At 51.8% G+C, this 15,559-nt stretch overlaps 1 protein-coding gene across 3 annotated transcripts in view; it reads right to left on the bottom strand.

Annotated features, from left to right (window-relative positions):
• Nucleotides 1-2,195, bottom strand: part of SEC14L2 (SEC14 like lipid binding 2) — a 22,486-nt gene extending 20,291 nt beyond the window's left edge. For 2 of the 3 annotated variants that reach the window (XM_007461194.1, XM_007461195.1), the window contains exon 1: nt 2,008-2,094. Coding sequence is in view for 2 of the 3 variants with exons in the window: in XM_007461195.1 (XP_007461257.1) it covers nt 2,008-2,061 (54 nt within the window). In the remaining variant the exon portion in view is untranslated. Of the gene's footprint in view, nt 1-2,007 lie in introns of all 3 variants that reach the window. The other variant, XM_007461193.1, reaches the window with a different exon arrangement.
• Nucleotides 2,196-15,559: the final 13,364 nt, after the last annotated feature.

Genomic DNA, 15,559 nt, shown 5'->3' with positions numbered 1-15,559 from the left:
AGCATGGGACTCTCTTTCGGTCATGCTGGTGGGAGCTGAGTAGCAGGAGGAGGTGAGAAGGGAGTAAGACACTGCCCCTGCCTGGCTGTGCGTACTTACACGCTCCAGTGTGATGGCTGGGCAGAACTGCCCCCAGCTAACTGCCACACTAGACACTCAGGGGCGTGCCACAGCAAAAGCGTAAGTTTACCAAGCATTCCTCGTGTGCCCAGCACCGACCTCGGTGCTTATTCATTCTTCTAGAGATATTACTGCTCCCATTTTACAGATGAAGTAATTAGAGCTCAGAGAGGCCAAGTAACATGCCCAAGGTCGGCAGCTAGTAATCAGCAGAGCTGGGATGCAAACCCCCGCCTGTCCCAGGCCAGAGCCTGCACTCTTTCCACCATGGCCTGTCCCCTTAGTAATGGAATGGTGAGCAATGTGTCCAGGGAGCAGAGGGAAGGGAGAGTTTGATGCTGACTGGGTCCAGGAAGAGGGTGCTCTCACACTAATTCATATAAAAAATGACATTTGAGCTGGGCTTGAAGGACTCCAAAGGCAGCAGCAGGAGGAAGGAGGGCAATCCAGGTGGAGGAAACAGTTCCAGGCAGAAGCCATGAAGGGGGAAAGTGTAGGGAGTGCCAAACAAGAGAGCTGGACAGTGACCCCAAGGATGGCCACGCCCCCTCCAACTGCTCATTACCCTGCAAGTGAGCATGCCCCCACGTGCTGTGCTGTCCCCAAGCCTCCTGCTCCCAGCCACTCACCTTTCCCTAGTCACTGACCTACAGGGCAGCCACAGAGAGGACCAATGAGGGCCCGCCACCTCTGCCCCTTGCCTAGGTCAGCCAGGGACTCAAACCATCCCATCCCCCAAACAGCTCCCAGACCCCCAGGGAGACTGGCATGAAGCCACCCCTTACCAAGGACACTACCCAGCCCCTGATATCTAGATTAATCACCACCTAATCCCTTCTCTGCCTGACTTCCCCTGCAGGTCAGCAGTAAAATCTGAAACCTCCCTACCCAGCCTCCCTGGGATGGGGAGGCCCAGCCTGGGGCAAAGCCTCCATGGGACTGGAGCCTCTGCCCCACTACCACGGCAGAAGACACCTGCCACCCGCCCCCTCCACCACTTTCTCAGCAATGGAAAACTGCTGTGGAGACTCCAGACCTTAAGACTGGACCCAAACAGCTCCAGCTCCAAGAACAGCCAACCTTCCCTCTCTCCCCAAGGGCAGCAGGGGAGATCCAGCTGGTGGGAGAGGGTCCGGCTCTGGAACTGTTGCCCCCTCCTCTGCCCAGGCGCCAAGGCAAAGCTAGGCTTACCTCCTTGCCTTCTGAAGAGCATCAGCCCAAGTCCCCAGCCCGGGAGGGGCCTGGGTTGCAGGACGGGGTGGGGGGCTGGTCTCAACTCAAACTAGCCCCAACCCAGTCAGTCACCGGTAGGATCCTAGGCTTTGCACTTGAAGCAGCTCCTTTCCACATCATCTGGTCCAACCTCCTCAATTCCTTTCAAGGAGCGAACAGAGAAGGACCGGTTTTGCCCAAGGTCGCAGAGAGACTTGGTGCCAGAGCAGGAGCCATCCAAGTCTCCTAAGAAGCCCTCCGGCCCTTTCCATCGTGCCACTGCCCCTGCAAGAGGAAAACCTCCCGGAAATGGGAGGAAACCTAGGGCCCTGCCCCTGCCCCCAGAGCCCGGCTGCCAGTCCCGAGAATGAACGTTGCCTTTGTGCCCTCAGCTGCCTCCGTGGGCTTCCAAGCAACCACTTCTTCCCAGGTGGCAGCGCCAAGGGCTCGCTCGCAGCTGGGGCCGGGACGGCCAAACTTCCCCGCGGTCCCCTCGGCGGACGGAGGGGAGCGAGGGAGGGGGCAGCCGCGGACCGCTCGGTGCGGTGGCTGCCGCTCCTTCCGCCGCCCGCCGCGGACCCGCACTCGCCCCCCACCCAGCCCCTTTCCAGCCCGCTGCCGCCAGAGGATGGGGGCCATCGCCCGGGGCGGGGCCGGGCCGGGGTTAGGACTCACCTTGGCCAGTGCCTCCTTCTGCCTGGGGCTCAGATCGCCGACTCTGCCGCTCATCGTGGCCCAGGTTCCGGGCGCGGCGGTTGCGGCAGCAGACTCGTTCTCCACCGCGGGAGTAAAGTCCCAGCCTTTTGCCGGGGCCGCGGTTGGCAGCCAAGCCCCGCCTCTTAAAGGATCCCAAGGGGCGGAGTAGGGAGAGATGGGCTGGGCGCAGGAGCGTCTGACGCGGGTACCCTCCGCCCTCCTGAAGCGGAGACCTGAGCAGGAGGCGAAGCAGGAGTGCCCACCCGGGCCGAGGCCGGTAGACATGAGAAGGACAGGAAGTCTGGGTTTCAGTCCCCAATTTATCCTTAGCTCACACTGTGACCTTGGAGGAGACACCTGAACTCTCTAGGCCTTAGTGTCCCCAACTAGGTGCTATCTAATGAACTCTTCTAAGATCAGGTCCCCACGGTGCAGGACCTCTCCCTCCAATACGGGAGGAAGCTTGACTGATGCCTCTGTAGGGGACCAGGTCCCCTAAGTCTAGCCATCGCCCTGCCTCCAGGACAGTGGCCTTGGCCTTTTCCCTCTGGGGCCCCTGCCCTCCTCCTGTCCTGCCATGGATTTTGGACCACTGCTGCAAACCCAGCTTGGGGCCTTTCAGTGTTAACAGCTTTTCCCCTCCCCCTTCGGGGCAGGCAGGCTGAGGCGGGGGTAAGGAAGCCCAGACCCCATCTCCCCACCCAGAGCCCTGTCCTCTGCTTCTGACCTTCACAGCTCTCTGAGAGGCTCATAAGGTGCTGGCACCCTCAGCTGGCATGGAGGATTGCTTCCTCTCTGGGAATCAGAAGACCTGGGTTTGAATCCTAAATCTTCCCCTTGTTTTTATGAGACTTCAGGGAGCAGCTTCACCTCTCTGAATCCAAGCTTCTTCATTCACTAAATGGATTTGGATGATCTGGACCTTGAGTCAGCATGACAGGATAAAGCAAGCTAATGTACATAGCTTGCCCTGCACTCAGGGCAGTGCCTAGCACAGGGTTCCCCTATGTGACCACTCCTTTGTCCGCTCTGCAGAGCTTCCCTTTGCTGCCTGCCTGGCCAGGCTTCAGCCTTGGGGTGGAGATGCAGGGTGGACGTGGAGGAAGCCACAGTGAAAGCGATGGCCCAATGAAAGCGGGCCTTCTGTCAGCTTATCTGCTTTACCCCCCACCCGTCCGCTCACACCCAGGGGCCGGAGCTGTGGGTTCCCATGTAGCTAGCTGCAAGTCTGATTTGTGGGACAGATGCCATCTGACTGTCCTGCCATGCCCCTTCCCCATACAATGAAGCCATTTCCTACTTTCTGAGCTCACCAGCCCTCCCTCTCTGTCTGGGTTCCCCCCTCCCCTACTCTAATCCTACCTCCAGGGTAGCAGCTGGTCACATGCCTTGGCCATTCTTTCCTCCTACTGTGTGCCAGGCCCTAGGTGCTGTTCTGGGGATCCCGAAATGAGTCGGATGCCATCCTGCACTCCCAAAGGTAAGACACAGGCATCATCAACTAGAATACAAGGACGAGATAAATGTCCCAAAGAAAGCCGGCAAGTACCTGGGAGCTTAAGGGGGGGACAATTTGCTTTGGGTTGGAATAATCCTAGAAGGCTTCATAGAGGGAACGACATTGTGCTGGGCCCTAAAAATCTGGGATGGGAAGGAAATGGAAAGGAGATTCATTCATTCCATGCTGGCACAAAGGCACAAGCAAAGTTCTGGTGGTAGGTAGGAAGCATGGCTACAACCAGAGTGGAGGGGAGAGAAGGATTGAGCCAGGAGGACCAGGAGGACCTTGACGTGGCCCTGCTTAGGAGCATCTGCCCTGCTAGACCATGAGGTCCTTGGGCACAGGACCCTGTTGACTCACCCCTGAATCCCCACAAGCCCCTCCCCCCGGCACAGCATCCTGCACTCAGGGGCTGCTCAATAAATGAATGCCGAATGAATGAATGAATGTAAGAAACACTCCCATAGACACAGAGCTAGGTCCTGGGGGAGCCCTGAGAAAGAGACTCAAACATAGATCATTCAGGGATCAAGCAGCTCACCTCACTTAACAGCTGTGGAAACAGGCCCAAAGAGGCCATGGCCTGCCTAAAGTTGTTAGTGGCATGACAGATGTGGAGAGCTTCGCTGGGTGCCTGGCCCGTGGAAGGTGCTGAGTCGCGCCCTCCTCTTACTGCCTGGAATTCATGCAGAGTGAGGCCTAGGAGCCTGTGAGCATCACACCTCCCAGAGCAAAACCCCTGCCACCTTTGTACTCTGCACTCTGCACTCCAGGAGAGTGGAAAGCAGACCGCCCCTGGCTCTCTGGGTTAGAAGGCAGAAGCAGGCTACAGCAGGCCCATTAAAGACACTTGGGAGGACTTCGCTCTGCACCTGGCGAGGCCTCCACCATGGAGGTCTGCAGCCAGGCACAGAGTGAGGGTCTTGGGTCCAGCCTGGTGTCTGAGAGGGCCCCGCTCCCACCCCTGTGAAGCATTTTCAGGCAGTCCTAGCAGTCCTGCCCTGGTTACAGATTCATCAGCTTTGGCTCAGGGCAGGGCACAGCCGACTTCCTTGCTACGTGCCTGGCTGAGATCTTTCTTTTAGACCCTTCCAGGGGCAAGATGTTCTTTTCAGTGAAGGACCTACTCAAAGGAAAATAGAACAACTGCTTAGGTTGGTTCAGCACTTTACAGTCTACAAGACACTTTCAGACCTAGCTTGTCATTTAAGACCATGGTGACCCCCTAAGGTAGGTAGGTCAGGTGACTTCTTGAGGAATCTGAGGGAGAGAGGCAGTCATGTGGGAGTGCCTGCAGTTGTGACTTGAACCCAAGTCTCGGGCTTCTAGGCCAAATGCTCCCAGGTGCCCACGGGCTGGGGTTTGGACTAGCCTGGGAACTGCCTGGAGAGGCTTCCCAGGAAAGCACAAGGAAAACATTCCCCCAACAGGAAACAGTCCCCAGCCCCAAACAAGCCCCCTCTCCCAAGGAATCTGGACTTACCCCCTATAAAGGCCTAAATGAAGTACCCTTCCTCCAGTCTGCCCTTCCCAGGCCCTGGGGCTGCTTGCTTCTCGTTTGGCCACTGAAACTTACCTATCTCCAGCCCACTATGGAGCGGCTAATCTGATCAAATAAATCCTAGAATCAAAATCTGGATTATATATTTATTTATTTATTATATATTTATTATCTATAATTAAACTCCTCCAGGCTGGTTACTAAGAGAACTCCCTCCTCCACATCCCCACCTTTTCTCTATCCCCCCCAATCCTGGTCTGACAATTCTCCCTCCCTGTTAGGTATGTTGCTCCCCTACTCAAGAATCTGCAATGGCTCCCTAGTTCCTTCAGGAGTCAGCCCAACCTCACTGACTTGCATTCAAGGCCCACCCCCAGCTCATCCCAGCATCCCTTGTGGCCTTGACTGCCACTTCTCCCCCACTGCACACTTTAATTTCAGTCAGAGAAGCTCCAAGCTGCTCCTCAGATGCACTTCTGCCCTCCTGCCTCTTCAGAGCTGCTTCCCTCTCCTGTTTCCTCCTGCCAGATCCCCCCTGGCCTTCAAAGCCTGATCCAGGGATGTTTCCAGGAACTTCTCCCTGATCCACCCAACCCAGCATGACCTCTGCCAACCAGTAGCCCCTCTCTCTTGGCCTTGGCACTGACTGCTTTGTGTTGTAGTGGTGACTGTCAGGCAACAGCCTGGCCCAAGAAAAAGAGCCCAGCCTCGCAGATCAGGCAGGCCGGAGGCGAGATCCAGGCCCTGCCACCTGCCAGCTCTGTGATGGGTGTGCTCTTCTGAGTATACCCTGCTGGGCATGGCATGTGGACCTCTGAAAGAAGACTGCTGGAACCCAGAGATTTAGGAGGCATATTGGGTAACAGTTCTAGTCTTGGGAGGTAGTGCCCAGGGCTTGAGATTCCTCTGGGAGGCAGATCTGAACACAGGCAGGAACGCTGGACTGGGAGTCCAGAGCCTGGGCTTTAGACCACATTCTTTTTTTTTTTTTTTTAAACTATTTATTTATTTATTTGTTTATTTATTTTGTCTGCACCGGGTCCTAGTTGTGGAACACAGGATCTTCGTTGCGGCATGCAGGATCCTTTGTTGCAGCACGCATGTGGCACCTAGTTCCCCGACCAGGGATCGAACCCGGGCCCCCTGCATTAGGACTGCAGAGTCTTACCCACCAGACCACCAGGGAAGTCCCTAGACCATGTTCTTCAGTGAATATGCTGCAGTGACTATTCAGCAGGGGGCCTCCTTGGGGCCATCTGCCCTTGACCTGGGCCATGGATGACTCTTCTCTAAAACAAGGGCATTGACCAGGAGGTTGGAGGCCCCTGGGTGCCCTGCCTTCTGATTCTGTGGTGCCAATGGGGAAGGGGTGGTGCGGAGATTGGCACGGGTATTTGAGAGTCAGAGAGAACAGTCCTTTAAACCCTTCAACAAATATTTGTGGAACACTCTACCTCCAGGAGGCTGGGGCAGCTGGAACTCTCTGGAAAGCCCTTGTACTTGTGGGTGGCCATGCAGAAAGGCCCTGACTCTGAGCCTCCTCCCAGCCCTGCCCACGTGCTGCCTCAAGTCTTTTTCCAGCAAAGTGGGGAAGGAATGAAGAAATCTGCACCACCCAGGACTACACGGCCCGGACAGTGGAGGTGACAGCAGCAGAATGAAGAAGCAGTGGTGAGGGACCCACTCCTGTGCCTGCCCCTCCCCCCAACCCAGGCAGCCCAGACTTCGGCTCCTGAGTGGAGCTTGAAGCTAGAGCACCTTTCATGCCTTTGCTCCACCAGCACTTATGCAGCGGGCATGGGGCCAGGCATGGGGACACCTCAGAGGATGAGGCCAGCAGGTCCTGCCCTCCAGGAGTTCCTGGTCCACAGGGGGACAGCCAAGGCCAAAGGCCATTCGGTACAGAGTGGCCAGTGCTGCCATAGGGGGTGCAGAGGGGAGGGTCCCCGTCCAATCAGGGCACGGGATCATCCTTGGTTTCCGAGAGACCTGATAGCTGAGCAGGGTTCTGCCAGATTGGAGGGAGCAGGAGGCCTGGGGACCATTCATTCATTTATTCAAATGGTCATTCATTCATTCACACATTTGTTCATTCATTCGGCACTTATTTAACTGAGTGCTGTGCTAATCATGGAGTCAAAAACTGTGCCTGGGGAACTTACAGTGTTGGTGGGGGGCACGCCCAGACTGAGATCAGGCTGTGGAGAAGTGAGGGGTCAGTGGGGGCCCGATAATGAGTCAGGGCATGGGGGGATGTGGCTGTAGGAGGGCCGGGCATCAGGAAGGACCTCTGAGTGGTGGGGAGGGCCTAGTCTGAGATGTTTGAGCAAGGGGGGTGGTCTTTCTTCTTCTCGTGACTGGGCATCCTTGATGTTGAACAAGAATAGAATATCCACCAGGGTAAGTTCAGACTGTGGATGAGAGTGCCTTTGTAGGTTGAAGGGACACACATGGATCTCTCTTGGGGAGAGGGTTATATCTAGGGGAGGGGGCAGGATAAGGAGCCCTCTTTGCAGGCCCCTCGGGTTCCAGCTGCAGCCCTGCCTATTTGCCCAGAATACAGGATGGCAACCTGTCTATTACCTTACGATTTTTTCTCCCTCCTGCTTTCCCCACTGACCCTCCACCCCCACCCCCCCAAATAAGGAGGCCAGGAGTGTTCAGGCACTTCCGTCTAGGAGGTGGCAGCCTGAGTTCCCGATGACTTCTGCTGCAGCTTCTTGATCCCCTGCTCTTGCCTCTCCCTCTGCACTGATGTTGTGAAAGCAGAGGTGGCAGACCTGGACCTGGAGCCAGGAGACCTGCGGCCAAACCCCAGCTCCTCCGGTGGCAAAGTCACCTACCTGCCTTCTCTGGGTGCCTGTCACCTGGGGAGAAAATTAATCCTTGCCTCTCTCCCAGGGCTGCTGTGAGATTTCCAAGCGAAATAATGGCTGGAAAAGTGGTGGGTGCACAAATGGGAGGGATTATCAGTACTATAATCTATTACGTGTTATTTCTGAAGGCACAACAGAACATAAGAAACCAAGCCCGCCTGGCTCCTCCCCAGGAGCCCACTTTCTCCTCACTTCCGCAGTCTACCCTGGCTTTGCAAAGACACAAATCCTCTCCCTGCCCCACTTCCCACACCCAAACCCCCCTAACTAAGTCCCTTACCTTCCTGGGTATCATTGTCTAATCCCTAAGCCCTTTCTCACCAGTCTCCAGTTCTCTCCAGGAGTCAAATCCCTTTAGAGTGAGGTGGCCCACTTAGCTGTGAACCAAGAGGCTGGGGGCAGGGAGCAGGCATTTCAGGGCTCCTGGAGGGGAGGGGTGAGGAGGAGAAGGGAGGGGAGGGCAGGAGGGGTGCTGAAGACTCTGCCCTGGCTCTGCCATTAACTGGCACAAGCCTGGAGGCTTCCCCTGGGAGGAGTGGGTTGTCATTTCTACCCACACCCAAGACAGAATCCAGATTCTACAGCCAGACTTTTCATTCCCGGCCAGTGCCTTTGAGAAGCAGGATAGCTCAGGGTGAGCCCACCGACTCTGCAGCCAGACCACCTGCATTCAGGTCCAGGGTCCATCACTTACTGGGGTTACTTGACCTCCGTGCCTCAATTTCCCTTCCATCACATGGCAATGACAATCTTACTACCTCATGTGGTGGTGATGGGATTAGAGCTAGTTCATGCAATTCACTTGAACAGTACCTGGAACATAGTAAATGTAACAGCTGTTTTACTTGAACTTCCTGCTTCTTCCCCCAGATATTTTTGCCATTCAGGTCTTAACCCTCACTAAGTGTACAGTCCTGTCCTCTTGGACAGTCCTTTCCCTGGCACTGAAGCTGAAGCAGCCCCCAGCCCTGGTCACTCTCTAATGCTATTTTTATCTCCTTCAGGTGGCACTTACCATGGTCTGAAATACATGGTTATGGTTGACCATCTATTCTTAAGGGCAGGAGCCATTGCTGATCATAGTCATGGCTACATGCCCAGTGCCTAGAACCCCGCAGGTGGTCAACATCCATTTGTAGGCATGACCCAACACTCACTCTGTCCCCTTAGGACTGGATCCTGACCACCCTGACCCCCCTTCTACTCTGCAGCCCCTCCTCTTGCCACACCACATTTACATTCCTTATCTGCACCTGCCCTGTATGATCTCAGGTGGGTCAGCACCCCTCGCTGGGCGTCTGGGTGAGTAGAGGGAGGTGATCATGAAACCAGGCAACCAAGGGACAGTCTAAGATTTTTCTAAGATGATTTCTTATGTGTTCTGGGGCTTGTGCCTATAAGGTGAAGAGATCTCAGGGACCTCTGAGTTCTGAAAATACAGTCCTCCCACCAGACTAGCCCTCTGTTGCTACAACTGGGCTTGAAGCCCCTGTCAACTGAAAAAAAAATGCACAACCTACAAGTTATGTTTTATTCGGTGGCCAAATCTGAAGACTTAAACCCGGGACACATCATCTCAGATAATTCTGAGAAACTGTTCCAAAGAGGAAGGTGGAGAAGCAAGGATACACAGGAGTTTTTGCAACAAAGACCAGGTAGTCAGAACATCAAAAGATTCCTGTTAAGATAAGAAAACCAGATATCTTAAGTTAAGTAATGTGGCGCTTTTCTGTGTATAGGAAGAGTCTGGACTCACTGAAATCATGCCTTTGATATGCACCTCAGCTATATGGGGCCAGCATCCTTTGTTTTCTCATTCTGAGTTCCCTCAGGGCTCACTGGTGGGGTGGCTATAATGTGGTGGCTTGATGGCTGCGACATCCTTTGTTTACTGATATGGCAGGCAGCCTTTTTAGTTCACACCCCCATGGGTGGTACATTCCTGTGAGCAAGGCATTGCCTTCCTCAAGGCCCCTTTGTAAAAACAGCAGAGACCAACATTGGGCCCCATTGTAGCCCCATTCCCTGGGGACTAGCCTGCCACCTGGTGGCAGCTCAATCACATTGGCGCTCCTCCATCACAGGGGCCGAGGTTCGTGCTCACTGGAGCAGACCTGTATTCTGAACATGGATTTGCCTTCCCTGCCCTTCATCCTTCTGCCAGCACCACCATCCGTGGACTCATGGGATGCTTGACCATTTTATGCACAGCCTGGAATCACAATGAAGAGTTAGTTTCACAGCAGAGGAAGAGCAGCCCTGGGCTCGTGCCAGCCTCACCACATATCACGTTCCTGGTACCAAGTCTAAACCATTTCCCTGCCCCTGCCCCATTAGTGCTTGGGGTAAGGCACCCCATGTCTCACACTTTCATTTATGGCTTCATTTCTTCCTCTGTCCCCTTGCAACTTTAGGGGGGGATGAGGAAAGATGGGGGATGGGGGGCCTCCTCCACACAGTTCACAGCCCAGCCCAGAGCCAGGAAACCTTGTATTCCAAGACACAAGCCACTTGGGATCACAGCATGCCTGGTGAAAAGACCCACCCCCCAAATTTTTAGTCCAACTCCCAGTTGCGGACACAGGCCAAGAAAAGGGAAGTGGCTTGCCTGGAGGCACAGGCTGAGAAACTGATGGCTCTGTCCCTACCAGCTCCCTACCCTGCCCCAGAAGTGAAGCAAGCCAGGATTTGAGGGTTTGGCTCCTCTGGAGGGGACTGCAGGGCTGAGCATCCTGTCCGTCCATCCCTGAGAGTAGAGTTGTCTGAGGGTCAGCACCAGGCCCCGTGACCCACCTCCTCCCCCAGCTGGGATCCCTTCTGGGATCCCTTCCTCCCCTGTGGTCTCTAGTCTTTATTTTTTAATTTATTAATTTTTAATAAATTTATTTATTTATCTATTTTTGGCTGCGTTGGGTCTTCATTGCTGCATGCAGGCTTTCTCTGGGTTGCAGTGAGCAGGGGCTACTCTTCGTTGCGTTGCACGGGCTTCTCATTTAGGTGGTTTCTCTTATTGAGCATGGGCTCTAGGCGCACGGGCTTCAGTAGTTGTGGCTCATGGGCTCAGTAGTTGTGGCTCATGGGCTCAGTAGTTGTGGCTCGTGGGCTCTAGAGCGCAGGCTCAGTAGTTGTGGTGCACGGGCTTAGTTGGTCCACAGCATGTGGGATCTTCCCGGACCAGGGCTCCAGCCCATGTCCCCTGCATTGGCAGGCGGATTCTTAACCACTGCGCCACCAGGGAAGCCCTGGTCTCTCTTGTCTTTAGATGCTCTGTTCCCAAGCAGGGCCTCTCTGGGCATTCACCTCCCTGTAGTCGATCTCTGGTCCTTTGCTGCCTCTGTTCCTGGGCTTATTCTCCCATCAGTAGCAAGGCTGATCTCTACTGCTCCTCTACCACCCCCAACCCCACCCCACCCAGCAGCAGAAGGGCCTGGGCTGGGCTGGCCTGGCCTGGGCTACACCCTCCCATGTTGAGACTGTATCCTCAAGACTTTGTCTCTTCCAGGATCACCAGGGTTACCCCGTGGGAGGACAGACCTCAGGGTAACACTGGTCACTCACCAAGTTTACAGCAGCCCTCAGGCTCCCACTGACAGAAGGCTGGGATGTGGACATTTGTGGGGAAGAAGAGATGCGTTCTAGGTGGGGGACGGGTGTGAGCTGGGATCTGTATCTGGTAGGTGTGTGTGTGTTGGGGGGCAGCAAGGACCCCCTGCCTGAGGGGGGTAGGGAGAAAGTGGTGGGAACAGGGACAGGGAGACAGTGGAGCCAATGGCCTGGCTAATTACAGGGTGTGTCCTTGCAACCTTGTCATTGGGGCTGACAGAGGGGTTGGGACATTCACAGAATCAGAGAAGCAAGACTCTCCATGGACACCAAGGGGCCTCCACCGTGCATTTTGCAACTTAGGACATACAGAAGAATGTTAGTAACCTATACAAAGAAGAATGGTATAACGAATAATCATGTGACTTAAAAAGCAGAACACGGAGACTGCTGGGGAGGGTGTCCCTCCCCAATTACATCCCACGCTGGTGAACTGAACTTCGTGTTTCTCATTTGCCTGATGTTTTTAGAGTTTTGTTACAAGTGAATGCATTCCTTAAAAATACAGACAGTCCTCCGGTTTCTTTTGCCATTGAGGTGAGTTTCACACAACATAAAATGAATCATTTTAAAGTAAGAAAATCAGTGGTATTGAGTACATTCACAACCTTGGGCAACCAGCACCTCTATCAGTTCCAAAACATTTTCGTCACCCCAGAAGGAAACCCCGTACCTGTGAAACAGTCATTTGTCATTTCCCCTTCTCCTCAGCCACCGATCTGCTTTCCATCTCTAGGGATTTACCTATTCTGGAGACATCATACAATAATACATGGCCTCTTGTGTATGGCTACTTTCACTTAGCATAATGTTTTCAAGATTCAACCATGTTATCATGGATGTCGGCACCTCATTCCTATTTATGACTAAATAATATTCCAGCATATGGACATATCAAAATTTGTTTACCCATTTATCCACTGATGGACATTTTGGTTGCAAAACTGTGGGTAATGAGTCAAATCCATTTCACCTGCCTTCACTAATCAAGGTCATTTTAAGATGCATGTTCTCCAAGCCGCAGCGGCCTAAACAATAAGATATTTGCCTGAGTTCTTTTCCAGAAACTTAGAGTCAGCTGTGCCTAGTTCAAGGTGAGCTGGTTAAGACTGGATAGGACCACTGACCCTCCAACTGGGCATGCTCGAGTGCCCACTTGGTGACCTTTTGATGTCAGAGGGCCAAAATTCCACCCTCAGATTGTGCTGTGAATGTGCAGAGACCTGTAGTTCAGTTACGCCTGTGCAGAATGAAGATTATCGCCCCTTTTTCCAATCGCCTTTCCCTACGCTCCCCACACTCCCCATGCCTCAGACCGCCCTGCTTGCCTTATCTTCATCCCATAAATACCCCGGAGCCCCTTGCCTTCAGGGAGGCAGACTTGAGACTTGTTCTCCTATCTCCTCACTTGGCTGCCTTATGAATAAACCCTTTCTTTGCTGCAAACCTCAGTGTCCCAGCGTTTCAGCTTGTGCAATGGGCAAAACGAACCTGGTTCAGTAACAGTTGTTTTCATATTTTGGCTATTGTGAATAATGCTGCTATGAATGCTGGTGTACAAACACTTGTTTGAGTCCCTGCCTTCAATTCTTTTGGATATACCCAGAAGTGGATCAGATGGTAATTCTTTTTGTTTTGGCTGCGCTGCTCAGCACGCGGGAATCTTAGTTCCCCAACCTGGGATGGAACCCATGCCTGGCGTCTTGACCACTGGACTACCAGGGAAGTCTCTCCCAGATACTTTTATTCTTTTGAATACTATTGTAAATAGAATTGTTGTCTTAATTTCCTTTTAGGATTATTCATTGCTGGTGTGTGGAAACACAACAGATTTTTGTATGTTGACCTTAAGTCGATTTTTTTGAACTTAAATAGCACGTATTATTTGGAGACTTGCTTTTTGAGCTAAGCATTCTGTTAGAATTATCCATGGTGATACACATACCTAGTCCATTTATTTTTCTCTATTGCATTGTATGCTACACATGAAGATATCACGATTTATCTCTTTAGTGATTGTGAGTCGGGCTGTTTTCAGTCTTTTACTATTCCAATAGGGATGTTCTGCCCATGCCCAGGGAATGGTTCTCAGCCAGCAGTGTCACCTGGTGTGCAAGCTTTTTAGCATTTCCAACAACAAAGGCCCCTTCTCCAGAGATAACAATTCAGTTGATTTGGAGTAGAGGTTGGGCATCAGTATTCTTTAGAAGATCCTTAATGATTCTAATGTTCAGTCTCTGTTGAGAACCACTATTCTAGAGTGCACAGTATACCCAGGAGTGGAATTCCTGAGAGTGTGCATCTTCAGTTTTATTTGATGTACAATTATTACCAGTGTGGCTGTCCTGTACCAGCACAACCAGGCTGTACGCCCATCAGCAGTGTACAGATCCACATTCCTACCAGCACTTGGCATTGTCAGACTTCAAATTTTTGCCAGTTGATCTCTCATAAGACCTTAATTTGTATCTCTCTGATTAATGATTAGGTTGAGCATCTTTTCATGTTTATTGATGATTCTTGTTTCCTCTTTTGGCAAATGCCTATTTGTATCTTGTGTCCATATCTATGTTTTTGTATATTCTGCATGTGAATCATTTGGTTGCAAATACCTTTTCTCATTTGGTGGCTTTCCCTGCCGCTTTATTACAATGTTTGGGTTAACAGAGTTTTTCATTTTTTATTGTGGATGAATTTTTTTCAATATTTTCCTTTATAATCTGCTTTTATGTAGTAAGAAATCTCTCCTGGGGGAGGGGGAATTGGATAAAGGCAGTCAAAAGGTACTACAAACTTCCAGTTATAGGGCTTCCTTGGTGGTGCAGTGGTTGGGAGTCCGCCTGTCGATGGAGCCTGCGCGTCCGGAGCCTGTGCTCCGCAACGGGAGAGGCCACAGCAGTGAGAGGCCCGCGTACTGAAAAAAAAAAAAAAAAAAAAAAAACCCTTCCAGTTATAAGATAAATAAGTACTAGGGATATAATGTACAACATGATAAATAGAATTAACACTGCTGAATATTATATATGAAAGTTGTTCAGAGTAAATCCTAAGAGTTATCATCACAATTTTTTTCCATTTCTTTTTTTTAAAAATTTATTATTATTTTTTATTTTTGGCTGCGTTGGGTCTTTGTTGCCACGTGCGGGCTTTCTCTAGTTGCAGAGAGCAGGGGCTACTCTTCGTTGTGGTGCATGGGCTTCTTATTGCAGTCGCGTCTCTTGTTGTGGAGCATGGGCTCTAGGCACGTGGGCTTCAGTAGTTGTAGCATGCGGACTCAGTAGTTGTGGCTCGCACGCTCTAGAGTGCAGGGTCAGTAGTTGTGGCACACGGGCTTAGCTGCTCCGTGGCATGTGGGATCTTCCCGGACCAGGGCTCGAACCCGTGTCCCCTGCATTGGCAGGCAGATTCTTAACCACTATGCCACCAGGGAAGTCCTCCATTTCTTTAATTTTGTATCTATCTGAGATGATGGATGTTCACTAAACTTATGATAATTTCATAATGTACGTAAGTCAAATCATGATGCTGTAGCCCTTTAAACTTATACAGTGCTGTATATCAATTATATCTCCATAAAGTTGTAAGAAAAAAAAAATCTCTCTTGACCTTGAAGCAACCAAGATATTCTCCTATGTTTTTTTTCTAAAAATGTTTAGGGCATTACTTTTCATGTTTAGGTCTTTAATCCACATGGAATTGATTGTGTATGATGTGCAGTAGGAGTCTAATACCATTTATTTTCCTTATGGTAACCCATTCCCTTAGCACAATTTATCAAACAGTCCATCCTACTGCCTCCTCCCCTCTCCTCAAATGCAACGCTTCTTCTTACACAGCCATGCTTTTGTGTGCGGGTCAGTTTCTGGCTTCTGCGTTTGATGCCCTATTTGTCTGACTTCAGGCTGATATCAGACTGTCTTATTCTCTCCATCTTATTCTTCAGGAGCATCTTGATAGTTCAAAGTTGGTGGTTATACAGGTGTTCCCTGTAAAATTCTTTCAATTTTTATGCATGCTTGAAATTTTTCATAATAAAATATTGGGGGAAAG

Source organism: Lipotes vexillifer, unplaced genomic scaffold, assembly GCF_000442215.2.
Source record: "Lipotes vexillifer unplaced genomic scaffold, Lipotes_vexillifer_v1.1 scaffold691, whole genome shotgun sequence".
In the NCBI taxonomy this organism is placed as follows: Eukaryota; Metazoa; Chordata; class Mammalia; order Artiodactyla; family Lipotidae; genus Lipotes; species Lipotes vexillifer.
Note: the sequence above shows the minus strand (reverse complement) of the source record. Positions and strands in the feature narration are given on the sequence as shown.